The 25,297-nt window shown below is 34.4% G+C and overlaps 1 protein-coding gene and 2 pseudogenes across 1 annotated transcript; all 3 read right to left on the bottom strand.

Annotated features, from left to right (window-relative positions):
* Positions 1-9,696: 9,696 nt before the first annotated feature.
* LOC125920423 (olfactory receptor 6C2-like) lies at positions 9,697-10,661 on the bottom strand (annotated as a pseudogene).
* A 6,286-nt stretch (positions 10,662-16,947) lies between these two features.
* LOC125919856 (olfactory receptor 6C2-like) lies at positions 16,948-17,895 on the bottom strand. The gene has a single exon (XM_049626689.1). The coding sequence runs from the start codon at positions 17,893-17,895 to the stop codon at positions 16,948-16,950; it is 948 nt and encodes a 315-aa protein (XP_049482646.1).
* An 896-nt stretch (positions 17,896-18,791) lies between these two features.
* Positions 18,792-18,886, bottom strand: LOC125920582 (uncharacterized; annotated as a pseudogene).
* Positions 18,887-25,297: the final 6,411 nt, after the last annotated feature.

The following is a 25,297-nucleotide window of genomic DNA, read 5'->3' as shown; positions in this document are numbered from 1 at the left end:
TGTTTTACTGCAGGTAGTGTTCTCTGAGTTGCCCAGAAACTCTTGTTAAAAATTCTATTACACTTTAGTGACACCTGGGTGACTCAGTCGGTTGAGCATCCTACTTTGGCTCAGGTCATGATCTTAAGGTTGGTGAGTTCAAGCCCCACATGGGGCTTGCTCTTGTCAGCACAGAGCCCACTTCAGATTCTCTGTCCACTTCTTTTTGCCTGTCCCCCACGTATTCTCTCTTAAAAATAAATAAAAACATTAAAAAAAAAGACCAAAAGAAAATATTCTATTCCACGTTAAACCTAGGAAAAAATTTCTTATATAGCAAACCTGAAAAAAAAGTCATTTATTTTAAATGATGAGAAATCTAAGGTGATTTTTAGAAGATTTTGGTGGATGATTTCTGATTTCTCTGGGCAAAAATAGACTTTTACACAGTGAAGTAACATAGATGTTTTATTATCTCAGACTCATATGGATGTGCAGGAGCTCTCTATGTGGGTAAATAAAGGGTCCTAGGTAACCAAGGTTCAAATATGACTAATGATTATAATATATGCTGAATTTTGGCAAAATACCTAATAGAGGCAGCAGTGGGAATCATGTCCTTGGAGACAATAAGGTGAAACAATTTTATTAGATACATTCTGAGTGCAAAACAATACTTTTCTGATGAAACGGTATTTCTGGCTACTCTTCAACTCATAGATAACAAAATGTTAACAAAAGACAAAATTGCTTTAGGTCTGTACTTTAAGTGGAAAAATGTATAAATATACTTGAAAGTAGTATATATATAATCAATTTCTCAATTTATTGTAAATACTTTTGCATGGTAAAAATATGGATTTGCATCACAATATACTCTTTATGGACCAACCTTTATTTGAAAAAGCTTCCCATATTTAACTATTATAAAGTTATATGTTAAAAATCTTATTGTATATAAATATCATCTATTTCTTTAATTACCAGCATTATTATCAGAAGAGGAATTTCTGAGGCAAAGGCCACTTATATTTTAGAATTTTGAGAGGCACCTGGGTGGCTCGGTTAAGTGTCCAGCTTTGGCTCAGGTCATGATCTCACGGTTTGTGGGTTCGAGCCTTGCATTGAGCTCTGTGCTGATAGCTCAGAGCCTGGAGCCTGCTTCAGATTCTGTGTCTCCCTCTCTCTCTGTCCCTCCCTGACTCACTCGCTGTCTCTCAAAAATGAATAAACATGAAACAAAATTAGAATTTTGAAGTGTATTGTCACATTTTGCTTCCAATGTGTAATGCCACATAACATTCACAAAAGTGTATGGGTCCCTCGCCACTGTTGGGATTGTAAGGGAATCCCATCCTTATTTGGTTGATTTCTGAGTCAATTAGAGAAAGTAGGCAATTAAATGGTTATTAAAGTATCAGTTTTGTTACAGATAGAGATGTTAAAAATATGACTTTGGACATTCCAATAAGAAATCACTGTTTAGTTTAGTCATATCTATCAGGTATTGCTAGATCCAAATCTGTCCCATCAACCAGCGTGGGTAACTTTTATCGAATGACTTCAAGCAGTCTGAAATCTAGTTGTAGAAAAGACAACTTAAAAGAGGAAAGGGAATAGGATAGATCTAGCATACCCAGATCCTTGTTCAAGATCTACTTGTCAGATAAGTCTTGTCAACAACAGGGGAAGGATAGGTATGAGACAGGCCAAGAGAATTGCACACATGAATTACTGAAAAAAATCTTCAAACTTTAGAAATAAAGCAGGAAAATGCCTGTCTTTGCAATGTCATTTTATAGACTCATCTAAAAATTATTTAATTATACAGGAAAATATACTTTGTTATTTACTCTTTGCTTAAAGTCCACATACCTTGAAATGACACATTGACTATAGATTTCTGTTCAGAGGAAAAGATATTCCAAAGATTGCAGTTTTATGGCACTATAGGATATTAATCTGTTCAGTATCTAGTAGATACTGAACAGTAGTCTTGATTATAGTGTTTATTCCTTTAAAATATTTTTTAATGTTTATTTATTTTGAGGGAGAGAGAGATACAAGCAGGGGAGGAGCAGAGAGGGAGACACAGAATCTGAAGCAGGCTCCAGGTTCTGAGCTGTCAGCACAGAGCCTGATGTGGCGTGACAACTCACAAACTGTGAGATCATGACCTGAGCTTAAGTCGGACGCTTAACTGACTGAGCCACCCAGGCACTCTTTAAATTCTCCTTTTAAACAAAGTTACTATCTTACTGGTTTAACTAGTTGAATAAAATATTTTGCAAATGTTTGTTGAATAATTGTATGAATCATGTATTTTTTAAGTTTTTGAGAATTATTCTTAATGCATTTCCACATGAAGATAATTATGAAGAGTAGGGAGTATATATTTCTTCCTAATATTCATCATATTCACTATATTTCTAAGATATTCTTTTAACCAATTGACTTAAAATTAAGCCTCTGGTTAACAAAGCACATGCTTATACCCCTTAAGAGAGAAATCAGCTCTCTTTAAGGCAGAACATTCCACCTTCCCAGTTATACTTTCCCATTGCCAGTTCCTTTGAACATCTTTCTGGGCCTATGTCGAACATTTTGGAATTGACTTCAAGTCAGAGTACCAAATAAATATATTAGTAAGGCCACCCTAAACCTATAATTGAAAACTTACCTTCTAACATTTTCCCTGTATCAAGTATTTAGGTATGTTATCTTTTTTCTTTTTAATTAATTAAATGTAAGACAGGAAATCATCAAATCATTTTAGGCAATTAATTAATTTAGATTCAAGTTAGTTAACATATAGTGTAGTATTGGTTTCCGGAGTAGAATTTAGTGATTCATCACTTACATATAACACGCAGTGCTCATCACAAGTGCCCTGTTTAATGCCCATTACCCATTTAGCCCATATCCCCACCTACCTTCCTTCCAGCAACTTTCAGTTTGTTCTCTATAATTAAGAGGCTCTTATGGTTTGCCTTTCTCTCTATGTTTTTGTCTTATTTTTGCATCTGTGTTCATCAAGGATATTGGCCTGTAGTTCTCTTTTTATGTAGACTCTATTTGGTTCTAGGATCAGGGTAATGCTGGCCTCATAGAATGTGTTTTAGGAAGTTTTTCTTCTATTTCTATTTGTGGAAGAGTTTGAGAAGAATAGGCATTAATTCTTCTTTAAATGTTTGGTAGAATTTGCCTGTGAAGACATGCGGCCCTGGACTTTTATTGGTTGGGAGTTTTTTGATTACTGATTCAGTTTCTTTGTTGGTTACCAGTGTGCTCAAGTTTTCTGTTTCTTCTTGTTTCAGTTTTGGTAGTTTATATGTTTTGAAGAATTTGTACGTTTCTTCCAGGTTTTCCAATTTGTTGACATGTGATTTTTACATTATATTCTGTTATAATTGTTTGCATTTCTGTGGTGTTGGTTGTTATTTCTCCTCTCTCACATGTGGCTTTATTTGGATCCTTTCTCTTTTCTTTTTTGATGAATCTGGCTAGAGGTTTATCAATTTTATTAATTTTTTCAAAGAACCAGCTCCTGGTTGCATTGATCTGTTCTGTTGGGGTGTGTGTGTGTGTGTGTGTGTGTGTGTGTGTGTGTGTGTGTTTTATTTTCGAGATCATTTATTTCTGCTCTAATTTTTATTATTTCCTTTCTTCTGCTGGATTTCAACTTTGTTGTTCTTCTAGCTCCTTTAGGTGTAAAGTTAGGTTGTTAATTGAAATTTTTCTTCCTTCCTGAGTTAGGCATGTATTGCTATATACTTCCCTCTTGGGACCGTGTTTGGTGTTCCCAAAACTGTTGTGGACTGTTGTGTTTTTTGTTTCTTTGTATTTTTAAGTTATTTCTTTGTTTTCCTGGTTGACCAATTCATTGTTTGGTAGCAGTTCTTTACCCTCCAGTGTATTTGTGGCTTTTCCAAATCTTTTCTTGTGGTTAACTTCTAGATTCATAGCATTATGGTCAGAAAAGTTATGTGGTATGATTTCAATATATTTGTATTTTTTGAGGCCTGTTTTGTGACCTAATGTGTGAACTCTTCTGGAGAATGTTCCATGTGCACTTAAAGTATTTTGCTGTTTTAGAATGGAATGGAATGGAATGTTTTAGAATTTAGAATGGAATGTTCTGAATGTAATACACACATCAGTAGAAATGGGTCAGTACCTGTTTACTCTTTTTGATCTTAGTACTCATAGCAATATCGATCATATCATAGGTTCTCAATACATATGTTTTGAATTAATTCATGAGTAGTCATAGAAACCGGAACAAACAGAAGTGACCTGCCCCACAACATCATGCTTACCAACAAATATATATTTATACCAAGTTGTAACTGTGCCTTCATTAGAGTGCCAAATTTTTAGCATTTTATAAGTCCATCTGGTCCAGTGTGTCATTCAAAGCTGTTGTTTCCTTGTTGATTTCCTGCTTAGATGAAATGTCCACTGATGTAAGTGGAATATTAAAGTCCTTTACTATTACTGTGTTTTATCAATTACTTCCTTTTTGTTTGTTTATATATTTGAGTGCTCCATGTTGGATGCATAGATATTTACTATTGCTACGTCTTCTTGTTGGATTGTCTCCTGTATGATTATATAATGCCCTTCTTTGTCTTTTTTTACAGTCTTTGTTTTAAAGTCTAGTTTGTCTGGGGGTGCCTGGGTGGTTCAGTCAGTTAAGTGACCGACTTCGGCTGAGGTCATGATCTCATGGTTCGTGGGTTTGTGCACTGCGTCGGGCTCTGTGCTGACAGCTCAGAGCCTAGAGCCTGCTTCAGATTCTGTGTCTCCCTCTCTCTCTGCCCCTCCCCTGCTTGTGCTCTGTCTCTCTCTCTCTCAAAAAAAAATAAAAATAAAAATGTTAAAAAAAAAATTAAAGTCTAGTTTGTCTGATATAAGTTTTGCTATTTGGACTTTCTTTTGACCTACGTTTGCATGATAAGTGTTTCCCTGCTCCCTCTCTTTCAATTTGCAGGAATCTTTAGGTCTAAAATGAGTCTTGTAGGGAGTACCTAGATGGGGCTTCCTGCATTTTGACATGCTATGTCTTTTTATTGGAGCATTTAATCCATTTACATTCAAAGTAATTATTGATAATACATTTGTTGACATTTTATTACTTGTTTTGCCATTGTTTCTGGAGGTTTTCTGTAATATTTTCTAGTCTTTGTCACTTTTAGTCTCTCCTTTCCCTTAAGCCAAGGCCTAATTCAGAGTAAGGTCCTAACTGTCTTCAATTCTCTGATGGCTGAAAGAGGTGAGGAAGCTTCAAAGAAAAAGTTTGACCTTAGCAGAGGTTAGTTCATGAAGTTTAGGAAAGGAAGCCATCTCTATAACATAAAAGTGCAGGGTGAAGCAGCAACCACTGATGTGGAAGCTTCAGGAAGTTATTGAGAAGGTCTAGCTAAGATAATTAATGAAGGTGGCTACACTAAATATCAAATTTTCAATGTAGATGAAACAGCCTCATATTGAAAGAAGATGCTGTCTAGGATTTTCAAAACTAGAAAGGAAAAGCCAATGTCTGGGTTCAAAGCTTTAAAGGACAGGTTGACTCTTTTATTAGGGGCTAATGAAGGTGGTAACTTGAAGTCAAAGGCAATGATCACTGACCATTCTGAAAATCCTAAGGCCCTTAAGAATTATGCTAAATGTACTTTGCGTGTACTCTATAAATGGTACAATAAAGCCTGGATGAGAGCACATGGATTTGCAATACGTTTTACTGAATATTTTGAACATATTGTTGAAACCTAGTGCTCAGAAAAAAAAGGTTTCTTTTAAAATATTACGCTCATTGACAGTGTATCTGGTCACCCAAGAACTCTAATGGACATTTCCAGTGAGATTAATACTGTTTTCATGCCTGCTAACACAATATCCATTTTGCAGCCCATGGATCAGGGAGTAATTTTAACTTTCAAGTCTTTAAGAAATACACCTCATGAAGCTTGGGCTGCCATAGAGAATGATTATTCTGATGGATCTTGCCAAATTGAAAACCTTCTGGAAAGGATTCACCATTCTAGATGCCATTAAGAACATTTGTGCTTCATGGTAAAAGGTCAAGATATCAACATGAACAGAAGTTTTAATAGATGTTGATTGTCTTGAGGGGTATGAGCCTTCGGTAGAGGAAATAACTGCAGATGTGGTGGAAATAACAAGAGAACTATAATTAGAAGTGGAACCTGAAGATGTTACACAGTTGCTGCAATCTGATGATAAAACTTACCTAGACATAGAGTTGCTTCTTATGGACGAGCAAAGAAAGTGTTTGTTTGTTTACGAGAGAGAGAGAGAGAGAGAGAGAGCGAGCGCAAGCAGGGGAGGGGCAGAGAGAGTGAGAGGGAGATAGAGAGAATCCCAAGCAGGTTCCACACTGACAGCACAGAGCCAGACGTGGGGTTTGAACTCACGAACTGTGAGATCGTGACCTGAGCCAAAACCAAGAGCTGGAGGCTTAACCAACTAAGCCACCCAGATACCCCAAAAGTGGTTTTTGAGATGGAAGCTACTCCTAAGGATGATGCTATAAGGATAGTTGAAATGAGAACAAAGGATTTAGAATATTACATAAACTTAGGTGATAAAGCAATGGCGGATTTTGAGAGTATCGACTCCCAATTTTGAAAGAAGTTATGGGCGAAAAGTGCTATCAAATAACATCACATGCTATAGAGAACTTATGAAAGGAAAAAAGTCAATTGATGTGGCAAAATTTATTGTTGTTCTACTTTAAGAAATTGCAACAGTCACCCCAACGTTTAACAACCACCACCCTGATCAGTCAGCTGCCATCAACACTGAGGTAAGACCCTCTATCAGCAAAAAGATTATGACTCTCTGGGAACAGTGATGATCGTTAGCATTTTTTAGCAATAAAGTATTTTTAAATTAAGGCATGTACAGTGTTTTTTAAGACCTAATGCTATTGCACACTTAATAGACCAGAGAATAATGTAAACATAACTCTTATGTACACTGGGAAACCAAAAATTCATCTGACTCACTTTATTATGGTACTTGCTTTATACAATGGTCTGGAACTGAATCCACAATATCTCCAAGGTATCCCTGTATATTACCTTTACCAGAGACCTTTAAAATTTCAACTTGGAGGATTCCCTGTAGTATTTTTTTTGTAGGGAAGATCAAGTGGTAATGATTTTTCTTATGTTATGCTCATTTGGAAAGTCTTAATTTCTCCTTGATTTTTCAAAGGACACTTTTGCTGAATATAGTATCATTGTTGCCATTTTTTTCTTTCACAATTTTGAATATACAGTCCCACTCCCTTCTGGCCTGCAAAGTTTCTGCTGAGAAATGCCTCGATAATCTGATAGGAGCTCCCTTGTGTCTGACAATATTTTGCTCTTGCTGCTCTCTAGATTCTCTCTTTAACTTTTGACAGTTTGTTTATAATGTCTGTCAGGGTGGGTCTCTTTGAGTATCTTATGTAGACTTCTTCAAGCTTCTAAAATTTGTGTGCCCATTTCTTTTTTTCAGATTTGGAAAGTTTTCAGCCATTATTTCTTCAAATTTACTCTCTGCCCTTTCATCTCTCTTCTCCTTCCAGGACTCTCATAACGTATGTATTTGTCCACCTGATGGTGTCTCATAAATCCTTTGGGCTCTCTTCACTTTTCTTCATTCTATTTTCGTTTTTGCTCCCTGACTCAAAAATTTTTTATTGCAGTATATTGACACACAATGTTACATTAATTTCAAGTGTACAACATAGTCATTCAACAAGTCTATATATTGTGCTATGCTCACCACAAGTGTAGCTACCATCTATCACCATATAATGCTATTATAATGCCATTCACTATATTCCCTATACTGTGCCTTTTATTCCTGTGATTTATTCATTCTGTAGCTTGAAGTCTGTATCTCCAAGTTCACTGATTCATTCTTCTGCTTGAATAAGATTACTATTTAACCACCCTAGATAATTTTTTAAAATTCAGTTGTTATATTATTCAGGTCCAAAATTTCTGTTTGGCTCTTTTTATAGTTTCTGTCTTTTTGTTGATATTTTCACTGTTGTTCATGAATCCTTTTCCTGATTTCATTTAGTTGTCTGTATTCTTATTCAGCATCTCAACACTGTTATTTTGAATTGTTGGGTAATTCAGCATGTTTCCTTAGGGTCACCTGTTGGAGATTTAGTTTGGTCTTTGAGCCATCATTCCCTGTTTTTTATTTACTTACTTACTTGTTTATTTAGTATTGTGCTCTTAAAATTTGGACGTTTGATGTTTATTTATTTTTGACAGAGAGAGGGGGAGAGGGAGAGAAGCAGAGAGAGATGGAGACAGAATCAGAAGCAGGGTCCAGGCTCTGAGCTGTCAGCACAGAACCTGATGCAGGGCTTGAACCCATGAACCGTGAGATCATGACCTAGGCCGAAGTTGGACAGTTAATTGACTGAGCTGCCCAACTGCCCCAAACTTGGGCATTTGAAAAAGAATGGAGTTTGGAGTTTGGATGAAAGATGCTAACATTTTTGTATATGTATAAAATGTCTATGGAAGGACATATAAAAGGACACATAGTGAATGGCTCTATGGCAGGCTGAATAGCAGGGGAAAATGGTGAGGAAGAGACTTATGTCATGCTGTTTATAATTTTATTTAAAATTTTATTTTATTAACACTTGCATGTAGTCCATGTGAAAAAAGAGGGATGAAATAAAATGTATACCATAAAAAAAGAATGAAATTATCTCCAGCAATACAGATCAATATCAACTATTTTAAGTAACTTCATTCAGATATAATTCATATAATACATGACTACTAGAGGAAATAGGAAATGAAGATCAGAGTAGTGCGTGACTGATCAAGGAAAATTTACTGAAAGAGATCATTTCTAGCTTGTTCTTGGAAGACATTTTGCTAGTCATAATTATCAACTTAAAAATAATGATGCCTAGGAGTGCCTGAGTGTCCCAGTTGGTTGGGTGTCTGACTGTGGCTCAGGTCATGGTCTTGTGGTTCATGAGTTCGAGCCCTGTGCTGGGCTCTGTGCTGACAGCTCAGAGCCTGGAGTCTGCTTCAGATTCTCTTGTCTCCCTCCCACTCGTGCTATATCTCTCTCTCAAAAAAATAAATAAATTTAAAAAATGATGCCTCAAATGTACATATATTTCATTCACATTCATATTACCTGTTGGTGGGAACCAGAGGAAATATACAATGATAAACAAGTGAAAGACTAATACACTGAAAACGATATGACATTTGATGAAGGACATTAAGGAAAGTACAAATAAATGGAAAGATATCTTATGTTCATGGACTGGAAGTCTTAATAATGTTAAAATTTCCATACTATGAATGGACAGTGATCTGTAGTGATCTACAGAGTCACTGGAATCCCTATCAAAATCTCAATGGTACTTTTCTAAACATAAAAAAAGAAGAAAATTGTCGTTAAAAAAATCTCCTATGGAATGGGAAAAAATACTTGCAAACCTAGTATCTGATAAAGGGTTAATCTCCAAAATATGTAGGGGAATTTTACAACTCAGTTGCCAAAAACTCATTATATTACTTTAATAAGGAAAGGCACATATTTATTGTCTTTCATACAATAAAAGGGAAGGTAATGATATGAGGGTAGATTTCATAATGAACGTTAAAATTTTTTTGAAAGAAGCCTACACTGACAAATTTTGGATGCAGCCAAGTTGACTAGACTATTAAGAGGAAGTATTTCTGAGTGTCTTCATTCTTACTTTGATAGGGATTTCATTCTTTTGATTGAACTCTTGAAACCTTGCTTCACTTGCTTGTTTCTCAGGATATAAATAAAAGGGACCACAGAATTAATGAGTACTGATACTCCTTTATTAATGGTCACTCCTTCTTTTGCTGAAAACAATCTAGATGAAGATATAGCCACCACTGGTGATAGAAATTGCAATTATGTAGGAAGAGCAGATGGAAAAGTTTTTTTTTTGTTTTTTCTGTTGAGGAGAAGGAAACCTGAAGATAGTCTGGATGATGTAAATACAAAGCTGCACCACAGAAATGAGGGCCATGATTAATGTTAGTGAAGCACAGGTAATGATCATTTTCTCTATGTACTATGTATCTTAACATGAAGTTTTTAGGAGACAGGATGCATCAGAGCCAAAATGATCAATGACAGTGGAGTTACAAAATTCTACCTGAAAGTCCACACAACATCGAGTAAACACAACAATAAATCAGTCAGGCAACAGCCAAGGATAAGGATAGTACAGACCCTTTGGTTCATGATGGTCACATAATGCAGGGGTATACATTAACCACAAAATGATATGTGACATGGCAACCAGGAGAAAAAATTACATTGCTCCAAAAATTATGACAAATATATTTGAGTAGCACAAGCATTGTAAGTAGTGGTATTATCACCAGTGGATATGCTATAAAGGAATCTGGGAACATAAACACTTGTGAGTGAGACTTCTAAGAATGAGAAATTTCTGAGATAAAATACATGGGAATTTTAAAATGAGAATCAATAAATGAAAGCATGATGATAGTCCAATTCCCTATTATTCTCAACATGTATGTGATAAGTAGAAAAATAAAAAGAACCTTCATCTCTGAATTATCAGTCAATCCCAAAAGGATGAATTGGTTTCAGCATGCTGTATAGTTTCTCATTACTAACTTCTGACTTCTCTCCAATCTGCAAGGACAATTTGAGAAATTCAATTTGATGAGAGAGGGGTCTCTCAATACCACATGGTAATGAATAATGGGTGAAACATAAAGTCATGCCAGATGATATGTGATTTTTTTTTTTTACTTCTTTCACTTAATCATGTACATTGTCAGTATAATTTTGGCCCTGTCTTTGTTGCAATTAGCAAAAAGAGATTTGCTTAATAACCCTTGCTATTGAATTACATATGAAGCACAGCATTCTTCCACTTCTTTGGTTGTTTTTTCTTTCTAGGAAGAGTGAGCTAGATTAAATGAACACTCTAAGGCAACCTTTTCGCTTTTTCTTCACCTTTCATTATTTTACTTCATCTGATTGACTTACCTGATTGGTACACTTGGGCAAAAACAGAAGAATATTTCTGGCTCAGGTCCCCACTTCACCTAATGGAATGGGTGTCCTTCAGTCTCTTTTTAACTTCTCCAGGACAGTTTTCATACTTGTGGACACTGCCCTAACCCAGTGTGGTCTTCGTAGTACTGTAATTACTATTAGAATTTAAACTTGATGGCAAATATAAGTGTTGTTCCTCAATCCTCAAATTTATTCACATTTGAAATGCAGATACTGAGATGGTAGTGATGTTTTCATAATTTGGATCATCACCTTATCTAGAATTTGCCTTCTCTCACCATTATTTGAGTTGGACACATTTTTTCTGTTTCTCTGTTTTCTTACTTAAAGTGATCCAGAAGAGATTCTTCCAGTTAAAAGTCATCTTTTGGCTTTGGGCCCTTTCTCTTGAAACTTTTCTACAAGTATTGATACTTCACAACATATCCTAGGAATCTTTGCACGTGTAGATTATTTTGATTCTCATCCAGGAAGAAATGTTGGATCCAGGCTAAAAGTATCATCACAGAAATTGCATACTTTCAGATAGCTTGCCTCAAATTGAAATTTAATGTTACTTTAGTTTTAGTGTCATTGAGGCAAAAATCATAAGCACATTATTTTTTTTATTCTCTCTTAAGCTCCATCCAGTCTACCCGTTACAGTCTCCACTTCAATGCCGCCATCTCAATCTCTCATTCACTGCCCGATTCACAACAATAAGGTTCACTGTAATAGCAGAGATTTATGACTATATTTTCTCTTTTTCATGTCTGTACTTTGATTACCTAAACTTTAAGCATCTCTAAGATTACTAATTTCGGTGTCCTATTTTCCTCTCCTCATACAGGTAAGTAGAATTCTAAGAAAATGTATTTACCACAGAAAGACGATTAATCATAAAGATGAGCATAATTGATCACACCAGTGTATGATAAAAATTCCATCATGTTGCCGATAATCACTTTTCTGTTTCTTGGTTATTCCATTTTCCTGTCCTTCTCCAGCCATACTACCTATAGCATCTGTTCTCTAGGTTTTTACAACCAGTATGCCTATGCTCTTAAAAATATAATCATATTTTATATCCATTACATTTTAAGAAATTTAATAAGATTCGGTGAAGGAAGATAATAGTATTATTAATTACATGCTATTAAGAAATGAGTGGATCGATAGTTATGAATCAAAGATAGTCTTTAAATTTTGAATAATTTGACTTGGGGGGTCTGTTGTGTACAACTCTTTGGCTTTCAAGTATGGTTGTCTGTATCCATCCATCTTTTTTTTTTTTTTTTTTTTTTTTTTTCTATTCTGAGTGAGTAATACTGCCACTTCATCTTTCATGATTACTCAGCAAACCCCTTTACTGGTTTCTGGTGAAAACTTGCCTCCAAAGGCAGTAAGATTAATTTGGATAGTGAGATAATTTAAGCTTGACATAATTTTGAATTAGGCCAAGTAAGCCCCCTTGTATTTTCAGTCAACCCCTTTCTGTAACTTTTTTTCACTTTGCTTGTTTGGCCTGAGACAGGGAACTTCACTGGGGATCATGCTTTTTAATCTTCCTTTACCATATTTATTTGGGGGTTTCATTTTTTTGTACTAACCCAGATGCAGAATAAAAATAAACAACAAGCTTACTAAATTGTAGGTCCTGCTTTATTTTGCTAATGCCATTTTTGACTGCTTAGTGTTTCTTTAGAGAAGAAAGGAAGCCAGATGTTGGGGATTCTAACATACACAAAGTGGGATAATAACTGATACACAGCTTTCCTCAGTTATTGCTAACTCATTTGTATTAGTAGCTATTCAGATGTTTCCAATGTTCAATCAGTGGTCCCGGGACTGAAGATTTTTCTTTATGAAGACAATAACTCATCCTATAGCCCTGGGATTTATTAGCTTGATCACAAAAGGGGGCATTGGACTTGACTAATGGAAAAGACTGCATGTTAGGATAATTATACCCTAGAATTTATTGCTGAGCCACTCAAGGAATGATAAAAAGGCTAATTTGTGTTGTAGGATAGGATTATCTCTCTATTCCATCCATCAACTATTTGGCAATCTCCTGAATCTGCTCAACATCCAAGGATTCACAATAATTATTAGGAGGAAATACAGGCAAATATGATGCTCAGAGTGATGAGTAATTTGTTGTTTATCATTCCAATTTTGCATTTTTTTGGTAAAAGATAAGATTTTTGACCTTTTATTTTTATCAGCTGTTGTGATATATACTGAAGGACTGAAGAATTTTCATTCACTCCAGCAAGATTTTATTCTAAAGTGTTCTTCCCCATTCCTCTGCTCAGTCCAAATCTACCAACCAATAACTACTAAACCATGGCTCCAGGCTTGCAACCCCTTCATTCTATCCCATGATTAACACAGATCAGTTTACTCGTACTTTGTGAGAATTTGAGTGGCAAAAACTTTTCAGTAAATAAGTGAACTTTGAGCCATTTCAAAAATCTTCCCTGTAAATCTTTAACCTTCTTTCTCATCTCATAACGGTTGTCTTGAGTTGTCCTTATGTTAAAACCTTTAAATAGAAGTGTAGGCTAATAGGTTTTGATTTTTTCTTTCTTCATATTGTTTGGCGATAAGGAGGTGGGAAGAAAGCTAATGCTGGTAATCTTATATTTACTAATAGGCAAAGCCAGCTTTGCTCATAATGTAACTTACTTACAGGTCAAGTGCCATTTGGAAATAGCTTAAAAGTACTGTGAATTCACCTCATGAAATTTCCAAATTTCTACACAAAAATTAAAGGACAAGCACAAAATATGCCCCCAAATGAACGCTACTCCAACCTAGCAACATTTAATCATTTTTTTCTTCCTGAAAATTTTCAAAGTAGTTATTAAAACTTAAAGTGTAATACTTAGTTTTCTGACAGTAATTCATAGCTTCTGTTGAAAGTTTCACCCAAAATGACCTTGGGACCTGAGTGCAAGTAAAAGTTACAATGAAAGATTTTTAGTAGAGGTGTATACATACAGTGACTATGTGTTTTCAGAAAACTACATTCGCAAAAGCCCTAAGAATGCAGAGATCTTAAAAATGGTTTATTCAGGTACCGTCACTGGAAATTGTTTCCCATTGCAAAGTTAGGAAATAACTTTTTACATTTAGTAGGTTACAGGGAAGTAAAACTGACACAGAGGGAAAGGAATACCAAAAATGGATTATGGAAGATTTGATGGCCTGATCTTTTTGAACATGGAGATAGGGTACCTGTAATTTTTAAACTATCAGTGACTTCTATTATATTTGTTCAATATGCTATGGGTGCATAAGAATCAAGTGAAAAATAAACAAGAGTGCCCTTTGTGATTACTATATTAGAGCTGGTAATGAATCTTCTAATGAACTTGGACACACAACAAAAATACATGTAGTAGTGGGACCATTTCCTAAGAGACATAGTAGCATACCATAGCATTAAATATATAAAGAACCACAACAATAATATTAAAACAAAGTAAATGCCTGACTTCTCTTCTAAGGCAATCGGATGTAAGAATTTGTTATAAATAGTGATTTTATGATCATTCAAGTATATATTATGTTTTCCTCCTTGATTTTGGTATGGTGGATTTTTTCTTTTTTTAATTAAAAGTTTACTTTGATATAATTATAGATTCACATGCACTTATAATAGATAACACAGAATAAATCATGCATGTTCTTTCCAGTTTCTTGCAATGGTCACATCTTATGAGACACATCAGGACATTGGCAATCACACAATCTAAGTATAAGAAAGTTTCCCTCATTTTGCTCTTTTGTAGTCATTGAAACCTCCATTTTCCTTACCCATTCCATCACTGGCATGCACTAATTTGTTCTCCATTTCTGTAATTTTGGTATTATATAAGCAAGTTAATAGAGTACATGACTGTTGGGATTGGCTTTTTCACTTGGCATAATTCCCTGGAGATTAATCCAAGCTGTTGTATCAGTAACTTGTTTCTTTATACTACTATGTATGATGTCCTTCTGGAGAGAACAAACAGTCCTGGTGGCCTTCCATCCTGGGAATGAAACTGCTTTCAGTTTCTTACTGCTCCATCCGTTTCCTTCAGGACATTCTTATGGCGCCTCTGGCTTCTTCTCCAATACTGTGGCTTGATTTTCAATTGCACATATAGAACTTGGAGAGTTGTGAATAAGGATTTTTTTTTTCAGGGGAAGTTGAGGTGAGGTTGAAGATTTATAGGAATTGGTGGGCTGAACAAAATTTTCTATTAAATGGCAAATAAGTGAATTCCCCATTTGTTATAAAACATTGATGTAGTTCTAACTTGAGTTGTTAGTGTGAGATATAGGTGGACAGAATGCACAGGCTTCTTTACATTTTCATCCTTTCAAGTACAGTCATGGACAAAGAGGGAAATTGTAGAGAGATGGACGAATTCGATTTTCCTGGCTGGCCAACAAGTTTAAAAGTTACCTTCTAGAGACATCTGGGTAGATGAAGACAATGTAGCTGCAGAGCAACCTGCCTCTCATTGTTTATTCCCAAATGATACAAAAAATAGAAAAGTAAATTCTACACCAGAGGTGGGCAAACTTTTTCTGTAAAAGGCTAGATAGTAAATATTTTTGGCTTTTGGGGCCATGAGGTCTCTGTTAAGCTACTCAAATCTGCCATTAAGAGCAGCCATAGATAACATGCAGATGAGTAGCGGTGGACATGTTTCAATAAAGGTTTATTTACTAGACCCAGTGGTGGATAGATTTTACCCTCAGCTCTTATTTTTCTCACTCTTGCTCTAAACTGTGGCCCTTACTGCTGAGGTACTTCTAAGTGGCTTTCCTGGTGTTCAGCTAGAAGTCTGTGATTTGAAGAGATATTAACAAGGTCTTTTCACTTTTTCTGGGCCCAGACTCCAAGCCCACAGACTACTCAGCCTCTAGTATCTTTGTTGAACTCTCAGCCTTATTACTCATGTGCAAACATGGACTACACTTGTTCCTCAGCCAAGGCATAAATGGGGAACTTCTGCCCAGATTCCAGCTCAGTGTAGTCTTGACCTGAGGATAGTAACCACTTCAGCTGATTTGATCTTTGCCAACTCAATTCAGAGAGACAATCATGTTGAGGTTAGTCTCTGTGTCACACTGTAGACTAAGCTAGTGTTAATTGTGGATACGTTTATTGAAATCTCTCTTTCTAAAAAGATACAGTTTTGAGTTTCTTATTGTCAAATTTCTTCATAAAATTGATTCAGTTTCATGATGATTTAAAGCAGAGAACATGGGCTCAAATTAGTTACTCTGACAGAGCTGGAAGCAAAAGTCTTCTTTTTAATCTTGTTTTATTTTGTGTGTGTGTGCATGTGGGTATGACTGCTTGCATGTTGTTGTCAAGCAGTTGTGGTCGAAACTTTTCTCCTCTTTCTTGATGAAAATCTAAATATTCTAGCTTGCTTATGTCTTTAGTATATCATATTTGTTTCCAGATTCCTAGTATTTATTTTCTTACTTTGGTTGCAGTATGTTTTAATTTTACTTGATAGGCCCATTTTGAGTTCTTTTATTTTAGAGTTTATCTTAATACCTTAAAACATAGATGAAACATTTTTTCTATATTTCAAATGTTTCCTTTGGCATATTTACATATGCAAATTGAAGGAGTTTAGAAAAACTATTGATCCAAAGATTTCTCAGGACTCATAGACACTATATTTCACATTTCATATAAGCAATCTGTTTTTGAATAATATTAGAAAAGCTTAGAAATGGAAGAAGATTTTATTTCTTGGAAACAAAATCTCATGTTCCTTCAATTGAAGAAGTAAGTCAACCTGACTGAACTAGTTAGGACTTCCAGAAAAAAATGCTAAGGAACAAATCATTGTTTTCATTAATTTTTCAAATTCAATGTGCTCTTACTTGTAAGGTAAATGCAATTTTTTTAATTGTGTCATTGAAAGCTTGTTTCACTTGCTTGTTCCTCAAAGTATAAATGAAAGGGTTCAACAAAGGAGCAACAGATGTAGTAAGCACGGATACCCCTTTATTGATGCCCACCTGTTCTTTGGCTGAAGGCTTGATATAGATGAAAATACAGCTGCCGTATGTGATGGAAATAACAATCATGTGAGATGAACAAGTGGAGAAAGCTTTTTTCCTTTGGGAAGCAGAAGGGAATCTTAGAATTGTCCTGATGATATATATGTAGGAAAGAATGACACCAATCAGTGTAATAATGAATATCAATACTGCACAGATTATAACTGTCTGTTCTATAAGCCACGTATCTGAGCATGAAATCTTAAAAAGAGGAAATGGGTCGCAGCCAAAATGGTCAATGGCATTGGAGTCACAGAATTCCAGCTGGAGGCCCATACCGAGTGGTGTGACGATGATCATCAACCCAGAGATCCAGCAACAGAAGACAAAGATGGTACAGAATTTGTTGTTCATGATGGTCATGTAATGAAGGGGTTTGCAGATGGCCACATAGCGGTCATAGGACATGGCTGCCAGGAGAAAAAATTCTGTGGCCCCCAAAACCCCAATAAGAAATACTTGACTAACACAAGCATTATAAGTAATCGTTTTATCTCCAGTTGATAAGCTGTACAAGAATCTGGGAATACATACCGTTGTGAATAAGATTTCTAAAATGGAGAAATTTCGAAGAAAAACATACATAGGTGTTTTAAGATGAAAATCCATGAATGTAAGAATGATAATGGTCAGATTTCCAGTCATGCTCAGCACATAGGTGAGAAATAAGAAGATAAAAAGGAGAACTTGCAGCTGTGGGTCCTCTGTAAGTCCCAACAAGATGAATGTTGTTATTGCTGTGTGATTTCTCATTGCTACCTTTGATGTTTTAAGCAATCTACGTGTAAAACTAAAACGTCAAAGAGGAAGTGTCTAAACAGAAAACAAGACAGAAATCAATGAAACAGAAAACAAAAGGCAAGAGTGAAGTTTAAAGGAATCAAGAGCTGATTTTTAGAAACGATAAATAACATTCATACAACTGTTGTGAAAAAAAAGGAAAAGATAAGATTTATCAGGAATGAGAGCAATGATAACATTACATATTATAAAGCTGTTAAGATAAAAATGAAATATTTTGAAAACATCTGCAGAGTAGATTTGATAACTTAAATGAATGAATTCTTTGAAAGGTACAATTTACCAAAGCTAATTCAAGATGAAATATCTAACCTAGATAGTCCTGTATCTATTGAAGTAAACAAACATATAGTTAAATCATCTCACAAAGAGAACTCCAGGCTCAGGTGGCTTAATTGTAGATTTCTACTGAAAATTTAAGACAAAAACACCAGTTCTATATAATTCCTTTCATAAAATTGATTGTTGAAAGCAAAAATTATAACATTATCTAATGGAGTTTCTGATGTATATAAACATAATATAAATGATAATCACAATAAAAAGGGAAGAGTACAGGGTCCTATATAGTAATATATTTTCTAAATTCTACCTCCATTGGTAAGATATTGATTCAAGTTTGTGAAATGTTTACTGTTTATAAGTCACAAACTTTTAAGAAATGATATAGTCAAAAACATATAAATTAAAATGACTACACTAAAGTGGTTAATTTTAGTCCAGAAAATAGGAAACAAAAGGAAGAACAACAATGGGGACAAACAAAAATCAAGTAACAAAATGATAAACAGAAGTCAAAACATAAATGATTACATTATATAAAATAATCAAAACATACGACACTGATTAAAAGGTAGAGATTATAAGATGTATTTTGATGTATATCTTAAATTGATAAGAACAGATACTACACTTGATCTTAGCCAAAAGGCCAAGAAGCAATAAGATGTGTTTAAAAATCACCCACCTAGATGCTATATTTAAACACCTCACTTCAAATATTACTTCTGTAAGAATGGAACAATGAGTACCATGTGAACCATAATCAAGAGAATGTTGGAGTAGCTATGTTAGTATCACCACCAAAGAAAATTAACAAGCGTATAGAGGAAATTACATATTATCTGATAAATAAGCCAATTCACTAAGAACACCAAGAGATTCTATTTATGTATTTAACAGAGCATCAAAATATAAAAAGAATAAACTGGCATAAATGAAAGAAGAAACATAAATTGGCAATTATAGTTGGAGATTGTCTTACTAATTGATGGAACTAGTTGGTTTAAAGTCAATAAAGGCATAGAAAAACTATACAATTTATTTATTTTGAGAGGTGGGGAGAGGAATAGAGAGAGAGAGGGAGAGGGAATCCCAAGCAGGGTCTGCACTGTCAGTGCAGAGCCTGATGTGGGACTCAATCTCAGGAACTGCAGGATTATGACCTGAGTCAAAATCAAGACTGAGATGCTTAACCAAGTGAGCCACCCAGGTACTCCTCCATCTCCTTTTATTAGGCAAGTATTACTATGATAACAAAACCAAACAAAGATATTACATAAAAAGGAAAACTACTGAATGGTATCGTCTACTGGTAAGATAGAAATTTTCCACAAAAGAATAGTAAATCAAGCTCATTATACTCAATAACTTTATGAGAATAACACATCATGAGAAGGTGACGTTTATCGCAGGAATTCAATGTTGGTTCAATATTTATGTATATATGTATGTTTTATTTATTTTCAAGACAGAGAGAAACAGTGCATGAGCAGGGGAGGGGCAGAGAGAGAGAGGGAGACATAGAATCTGAAGCAGGCTCCAGGCTCTGAGCTGTCAGCATAGAGCCCGACATGGGGCTCGACCCCACAAATGGTGAGACCATGACCTGAACTGAAGTCGGACACTCAGCCAACTGAGCCACCCAGGCACCCTTTTATTTATTTATTTTTTAAGTTTTTATTTAAATCCTAGTTAGTTAACATAAGTGTAATATTAGTTTCAGGAGTAGAATTTAGTGATTCATTACTTACATATAACAACTAGTGCTCATCACAAGTTCCCTCCTTAATATCCATCACCCATCTAGCCCATCCCCTGCCCATGGTTCAGTATATTTTAAATCAATGTATTCTCCATAATAACAGAAAAAGGGAGAATGAATAATTTCTTCTGAATAGTTTCAGGAAAAAATCTTTGACAAAATTCTACACTTATTTAGGTTAAAAATTTCTTGGAGCACCTGTGTGGAGCTGTTAGTTAAGTATCCAACTCTTGGATCTCAGCTCAGGTCATGATCTCATAATTCATGAGCCCAAGCCTCGCTTGAGATTCTCTCTCTCCTTCTCTCTGACAATCCCCCACTTGGGATCTCTCAATCAAAAATAAAGAAACTTAAAAAAAAATTAAAAAATTTCTCAGTAAAGTAGAAGCAGAGAAAACTATCTCAATGTGAAAAGGACACCTACTTATAAAAAACAAAACAAAACTTCTGCTAATATCAAATATAAGGAGAAAAGCCTAAAAACTTTCCTCTAAAATCATGAACTATGCAAACATGACTACTTCATAGTTCATATTCAACAATGTGCTGGAGTTCCTAGCCAATAAAATAAGGTGAGAAAAAATGGTGACATTGTGATTAGAAATAAAGGAGTTAAATCATGTTCCCTTGATAACATGATTGGGTAGATATAGAATCCTAAGTAATCTACAAAATATCCTCTAATGAGTAAGTGAGTTTAGCAAAAGCAAAAGATATAAGTGTGTATATATCTGTATATGTATATGAACAATAAGCATTTGACCTTGAAATTTTTTATTTATTTGTTTTTTGAACTCGAAAATATTTAAAGATGTCATTTATAGCACCATTTAAACATGAAATACTTGGGCATAATATGAACAAATTATAATATAGCAATACAATGGAAACTTTAAAACACTGACATTGAGATATGAATAAACATAGAACTCATTGGAATAGAACAATGTATATTGAAATAGAGTATCGTAAGGCAAACTGAGGAGAAAAATAATGTCTTCTCACAAATGGTGCGACTACAATAAGATATACATATGGTTAAAAATGAACACAATGAAAAATAAACTTGAAATAGATTATAGACTTAATAAAAAATGATTTCTCAAAAGATACTGTTAAAAAAATGAAAAGAAATGCCCTGTACTAAGAGAAGAAATTTATAAAACATACATCTGACAAAGGTCATGTATTTAGTGTGTGTATATATAATATATATAGAGAAAACATATATGCAAAAATATTGTGGGTATATTTTATATATATGAAATGTATATTATTTTAATATATGTATGCATAATATGATAAAGATACAAAATAACATCTATATGCACATACTCCTATACACATACTTAACTAATAAAAAATGGTCATATTTGAACATATACTTCACATAGGAAGATTCATGAATATCAAATGTGCACATGAAAAGATGCTCAACATCATTAGTCATTAAGGAAATAAAAACTAAATGATAATAAGACATTGCTAAACTTTGGTTAGAATAGTAAAAATTAAACGTACTAACAATAGCAAGTGTGGTAAAAATGAGGTAATTGAAATTTTCGTATATTTCTGGTGGAAATATAAAATAGTAAAACTACTTTTTTAGTTTTATAGTTTATTATAAAATTAAAAATGTATCTATTATATAATACGGTAAACCCATACCTAAGAATTTACCTAAGAGGAAAAAAAAATATGTTCTTAGAAAGATTTAATAATTGCAACTTTATTCATAATAACCAAAAGAGGAATGTAATACAAGTAAACATTGAGAAGTGGAAAAATGGTATATTTTTACATGGAATGCTACATAGCAACAAAAAGAATAAAGAATTCATATATGTGATAATGTGGATAAATCTTAAAGTAGTATGCCAAGGGAAAATATATACACATTAAAGAGAAAATACTTTAAGATTTAATTTAATCAGAAAAGACAAACCAAATCTATTATGAAGGATTAACTGGGAAAGAGCACAGACATTTACAAGTGATAGAAATTTGTGTATCTTGAATGCATTAGTAGTTATAAAGAGGTATACACACATTTGTCAAAATTCAATGGAATGCTACACTTAAGTGCATTTTATTGTATATATGTAAGTTATACTTGAATAAAAGTGATTTAAATAAGACCAGTCACATAGTGGGGGAAGATATTTGTAATAATCATTAAGGACTGTAATAAGAATTTATAAAATTTATTACAAACCAATAGGAAAACAAAACCCAACCTAATAACAATTAGACTAATTTCTTCACTAAAAAGCATATCTAAAGGCCAGTGAACATGTGAAGTGTGAACTTTCTATTACTTAGGGAAAAAGAAATTAAATTCACAGCTACTGCACAACCATGAGAATAAGTGACATTAAACAGATGGACCATACCAAGTATCTTGAAGATTAGAGTGTACATTCATATAAACACTATGAGAACTTTTTGAATATATTTATTATGCTGATGTCCAGATAACTGTGAAACAGGAAATTATCCTAGGTATTTACGCAATCAAACTGTATACATATGTATGCAAAATATATGGTTGTTTAAGAAAGGTTTAGCCTCATTATTCTCAATAATCCAAAAACTTGAAATATAAAAATGTCCATTAATGACATGAAGCAGTTTTTAAATTGTGATATATTCATAAAATGGACGAGTATAGTAATGAAGATAAAACTAATATTGCTACATGCAATAGCATGAGAAGTTCTCACAAACATAATTTTGAATGAAGATACGAGACACAAAAGAATACGTAGAGTATGATCATTTATGCGAATTTCACAAATAAGCAAAACTTAACTCTGGAGTTAGAAATCAGGATAGTGTCTCTATTCAGGGAGGATTGTGAGGGTATGGACTAGGTCTAGGCTTAGGTTATAAGGCTTAAATGATGCCATTCGTGTGCTATATACAGAACTTTGCCCTTATGATTTGTTCACTTTTCTGTAATGTTAAACTATTGCAAAGTTTAACAATTAAAAAAAAGACAAACCCTGAGATTTCACCATTTTATCTGACACTTTAGTGTTCTATAATAGTTCCTTATTTCTATACTTCTTAGTAATGCACCAAACCCTTTTACATACATTCAGCTTATTAAAATATGAGGCAATGCTTGTCACAAGTTGTATTCATTAGCCTAGCTCAGGTTAACATCCAGCCAATCACTGAGTTTCAAAGACCATGCCATTTAAGTGAATTAATATATGTGTGTGTGTGTGTGTGTGTGTGTGTGTGTGTGTGTGTGTGTGTGTACACATCTTTATTCAGTCTCCTCTCCTCTACCCCTCTATCTTTCGTTCATTACTCAGGCTGCCAAAACCTGGCATCTTTATCCACTAATGTACTATCACCACTCTTGCTCAATTCATTATTATTACTCTGCTTTTAGAAGGCCTCCTTCCATCCTATTGCTCACATCTGGATAAGGCTATTTAGACTCTACATCCTTAATATGTTATTTAAAAAAAAAGTTCATCTCTTCCATTCCTACTTTAGATCACTTTGATCTCATATTCGATATGAAGTATTCATACTCTAATTGGACTTCCTGTCTCCTGTTTTGATCATTTTAATTCTCACTGCACCTAGAGTAAGTTCTGAGACACCACCTCAATTCCTATAGACTAGGCTGGCTACATCTCCACCGTATTCCTATATCCATCATCCCTACATCAGAGCTGTATTGAATGACTTATTTACTGTTTGTCATCCTATTAGACTGTGACACTCTTGACAGAGCCCATCTTATTCTCAGTAGTAGACTCAGATCTTATCACATTTCCTGGAATATAATAGTTTCTCTGTATATTAATTAAACACATAGATATCTACAAAGACCAGAATATATCCTCTACTTATATTTTAAGATTCTACTTGACAGAAGTCCTTTAATTCCTGTGGTTCATATAGAAGATACTACACTAATGTTGGAAAGATCTTCCTTCCATATAAAAATTTGTATCATGTTCCCCTAACCCTTCAGTGCCCCATTTTTTGAGTATTAGAATATAGTCTCTCAGGCTGGGCGTTTCATCGACTCTGCCTGGTCAGAGTTCCATGGGACATTTCATTTAAATTCTAATGTAGACCATGTGAAAAAAAATAGACATCATAAAAAAATAAGGATGAGGTAATGAGGTCTTTAAAAAGTTCTAGATATGAGCTAATGAGTTTTCTATAATATTCTATTTACCTGAACTTGTTGCTAGGAAGTCCCTTAATTGTATGGGGTTACTCTTTGATTTTACTGACTATATATAGGGCAAACTACTGAGACTGTAGTTCAGTTAGAATGGACTTAGCATTTCTGTTGTATGGTGTGGTGTGAGATAGCTAGTTTCAACCAAAGCCTGCTCCTGGGTTCCTTCTTTGACAAAACGGTCTTGGATGGACCTATGTAACCAAAAGTAGCTTTCAGAATCTCTAGACACTATCAGAGAGGATGAATGCTGAATTATGCTTATGGGCAAAAAACTTTGTCTAAATGCTGTTATTCTATTCTCTTCTGCAGAGGCACACCTGAAACACCTGTAGTAGCTCAAATAAGAAGCACAGAATTGTTACCCAAAACCCACCTTCCTTTCTTCTTCCAGTCATGCTTCCTTCATTCCCTATTGTAGCCTCCAGTAAAAGTCCCTGCTGATCCTGGATATCATCCTAGGATGCAGAATAACCCTTTGCCTTCTATTTACCTGCTTCAGAAACATGCCTCAGAAACATTCTGACAAATTAATTATATTGCAGATGTAACATTAATTTTTAACATGCCTAGACATCAAAACTGTTTAAAAAAACAAGATCTTTTTTAGTTGAAGAGATGTATTTGTACAATTGAGATTGCGTGCGTGCGTGCGTGTGTGTGTGTGTGTGTGTGTGTGAGTGTGTGTATGTGCATGTGTTGGCAGTTAGGGCAATAGATACTGCATTATATGCTTATCAAATGTGACCATTTTATTGCTCACATATTTAACCAATTCATAAAGCAGGCTTAGAAATCTCTTCATTTGCTTCCATGATTAATATTCTCGAGAAAGAAATAACATTCAAGAAATGAAATTAATTTCTCATACCCTTATGAACTATCCAAATTTTTAATACACACATGCATTTATAAAAATGAATGTTTGTATATAAATGTGTATATATGGAAATATATATATACACACACACATGCACACACACACACACACACTTAGGAAAGTGACAGGAAATATTTTAATTACTTTTTCAAATTTCGTAATAGAAAAAATTGATTTGAGAAATATGAACATACTTACAGTTTAGTCTCTCATTCAG

This window comes from Panthera uncia, chromosome B4 (genome assembly GCF_023721935.1).
Source record: "Panthera uncia isolate 11264 chromosome B4, Puncia_PCG_1.0, whole genome shotgun sequence".
Classification (NCBI taxonomy): Eukaryota; Metazoa; Chordata; class Mammalia; order Carnivora; family Felidae; genus Panthera; species Panthera uncia.
The sequence above is the reverse complement of the archived record's forward strand: the minus strand, read 5'-3'. Positions and strand labels throughout refer to the sequence as shown.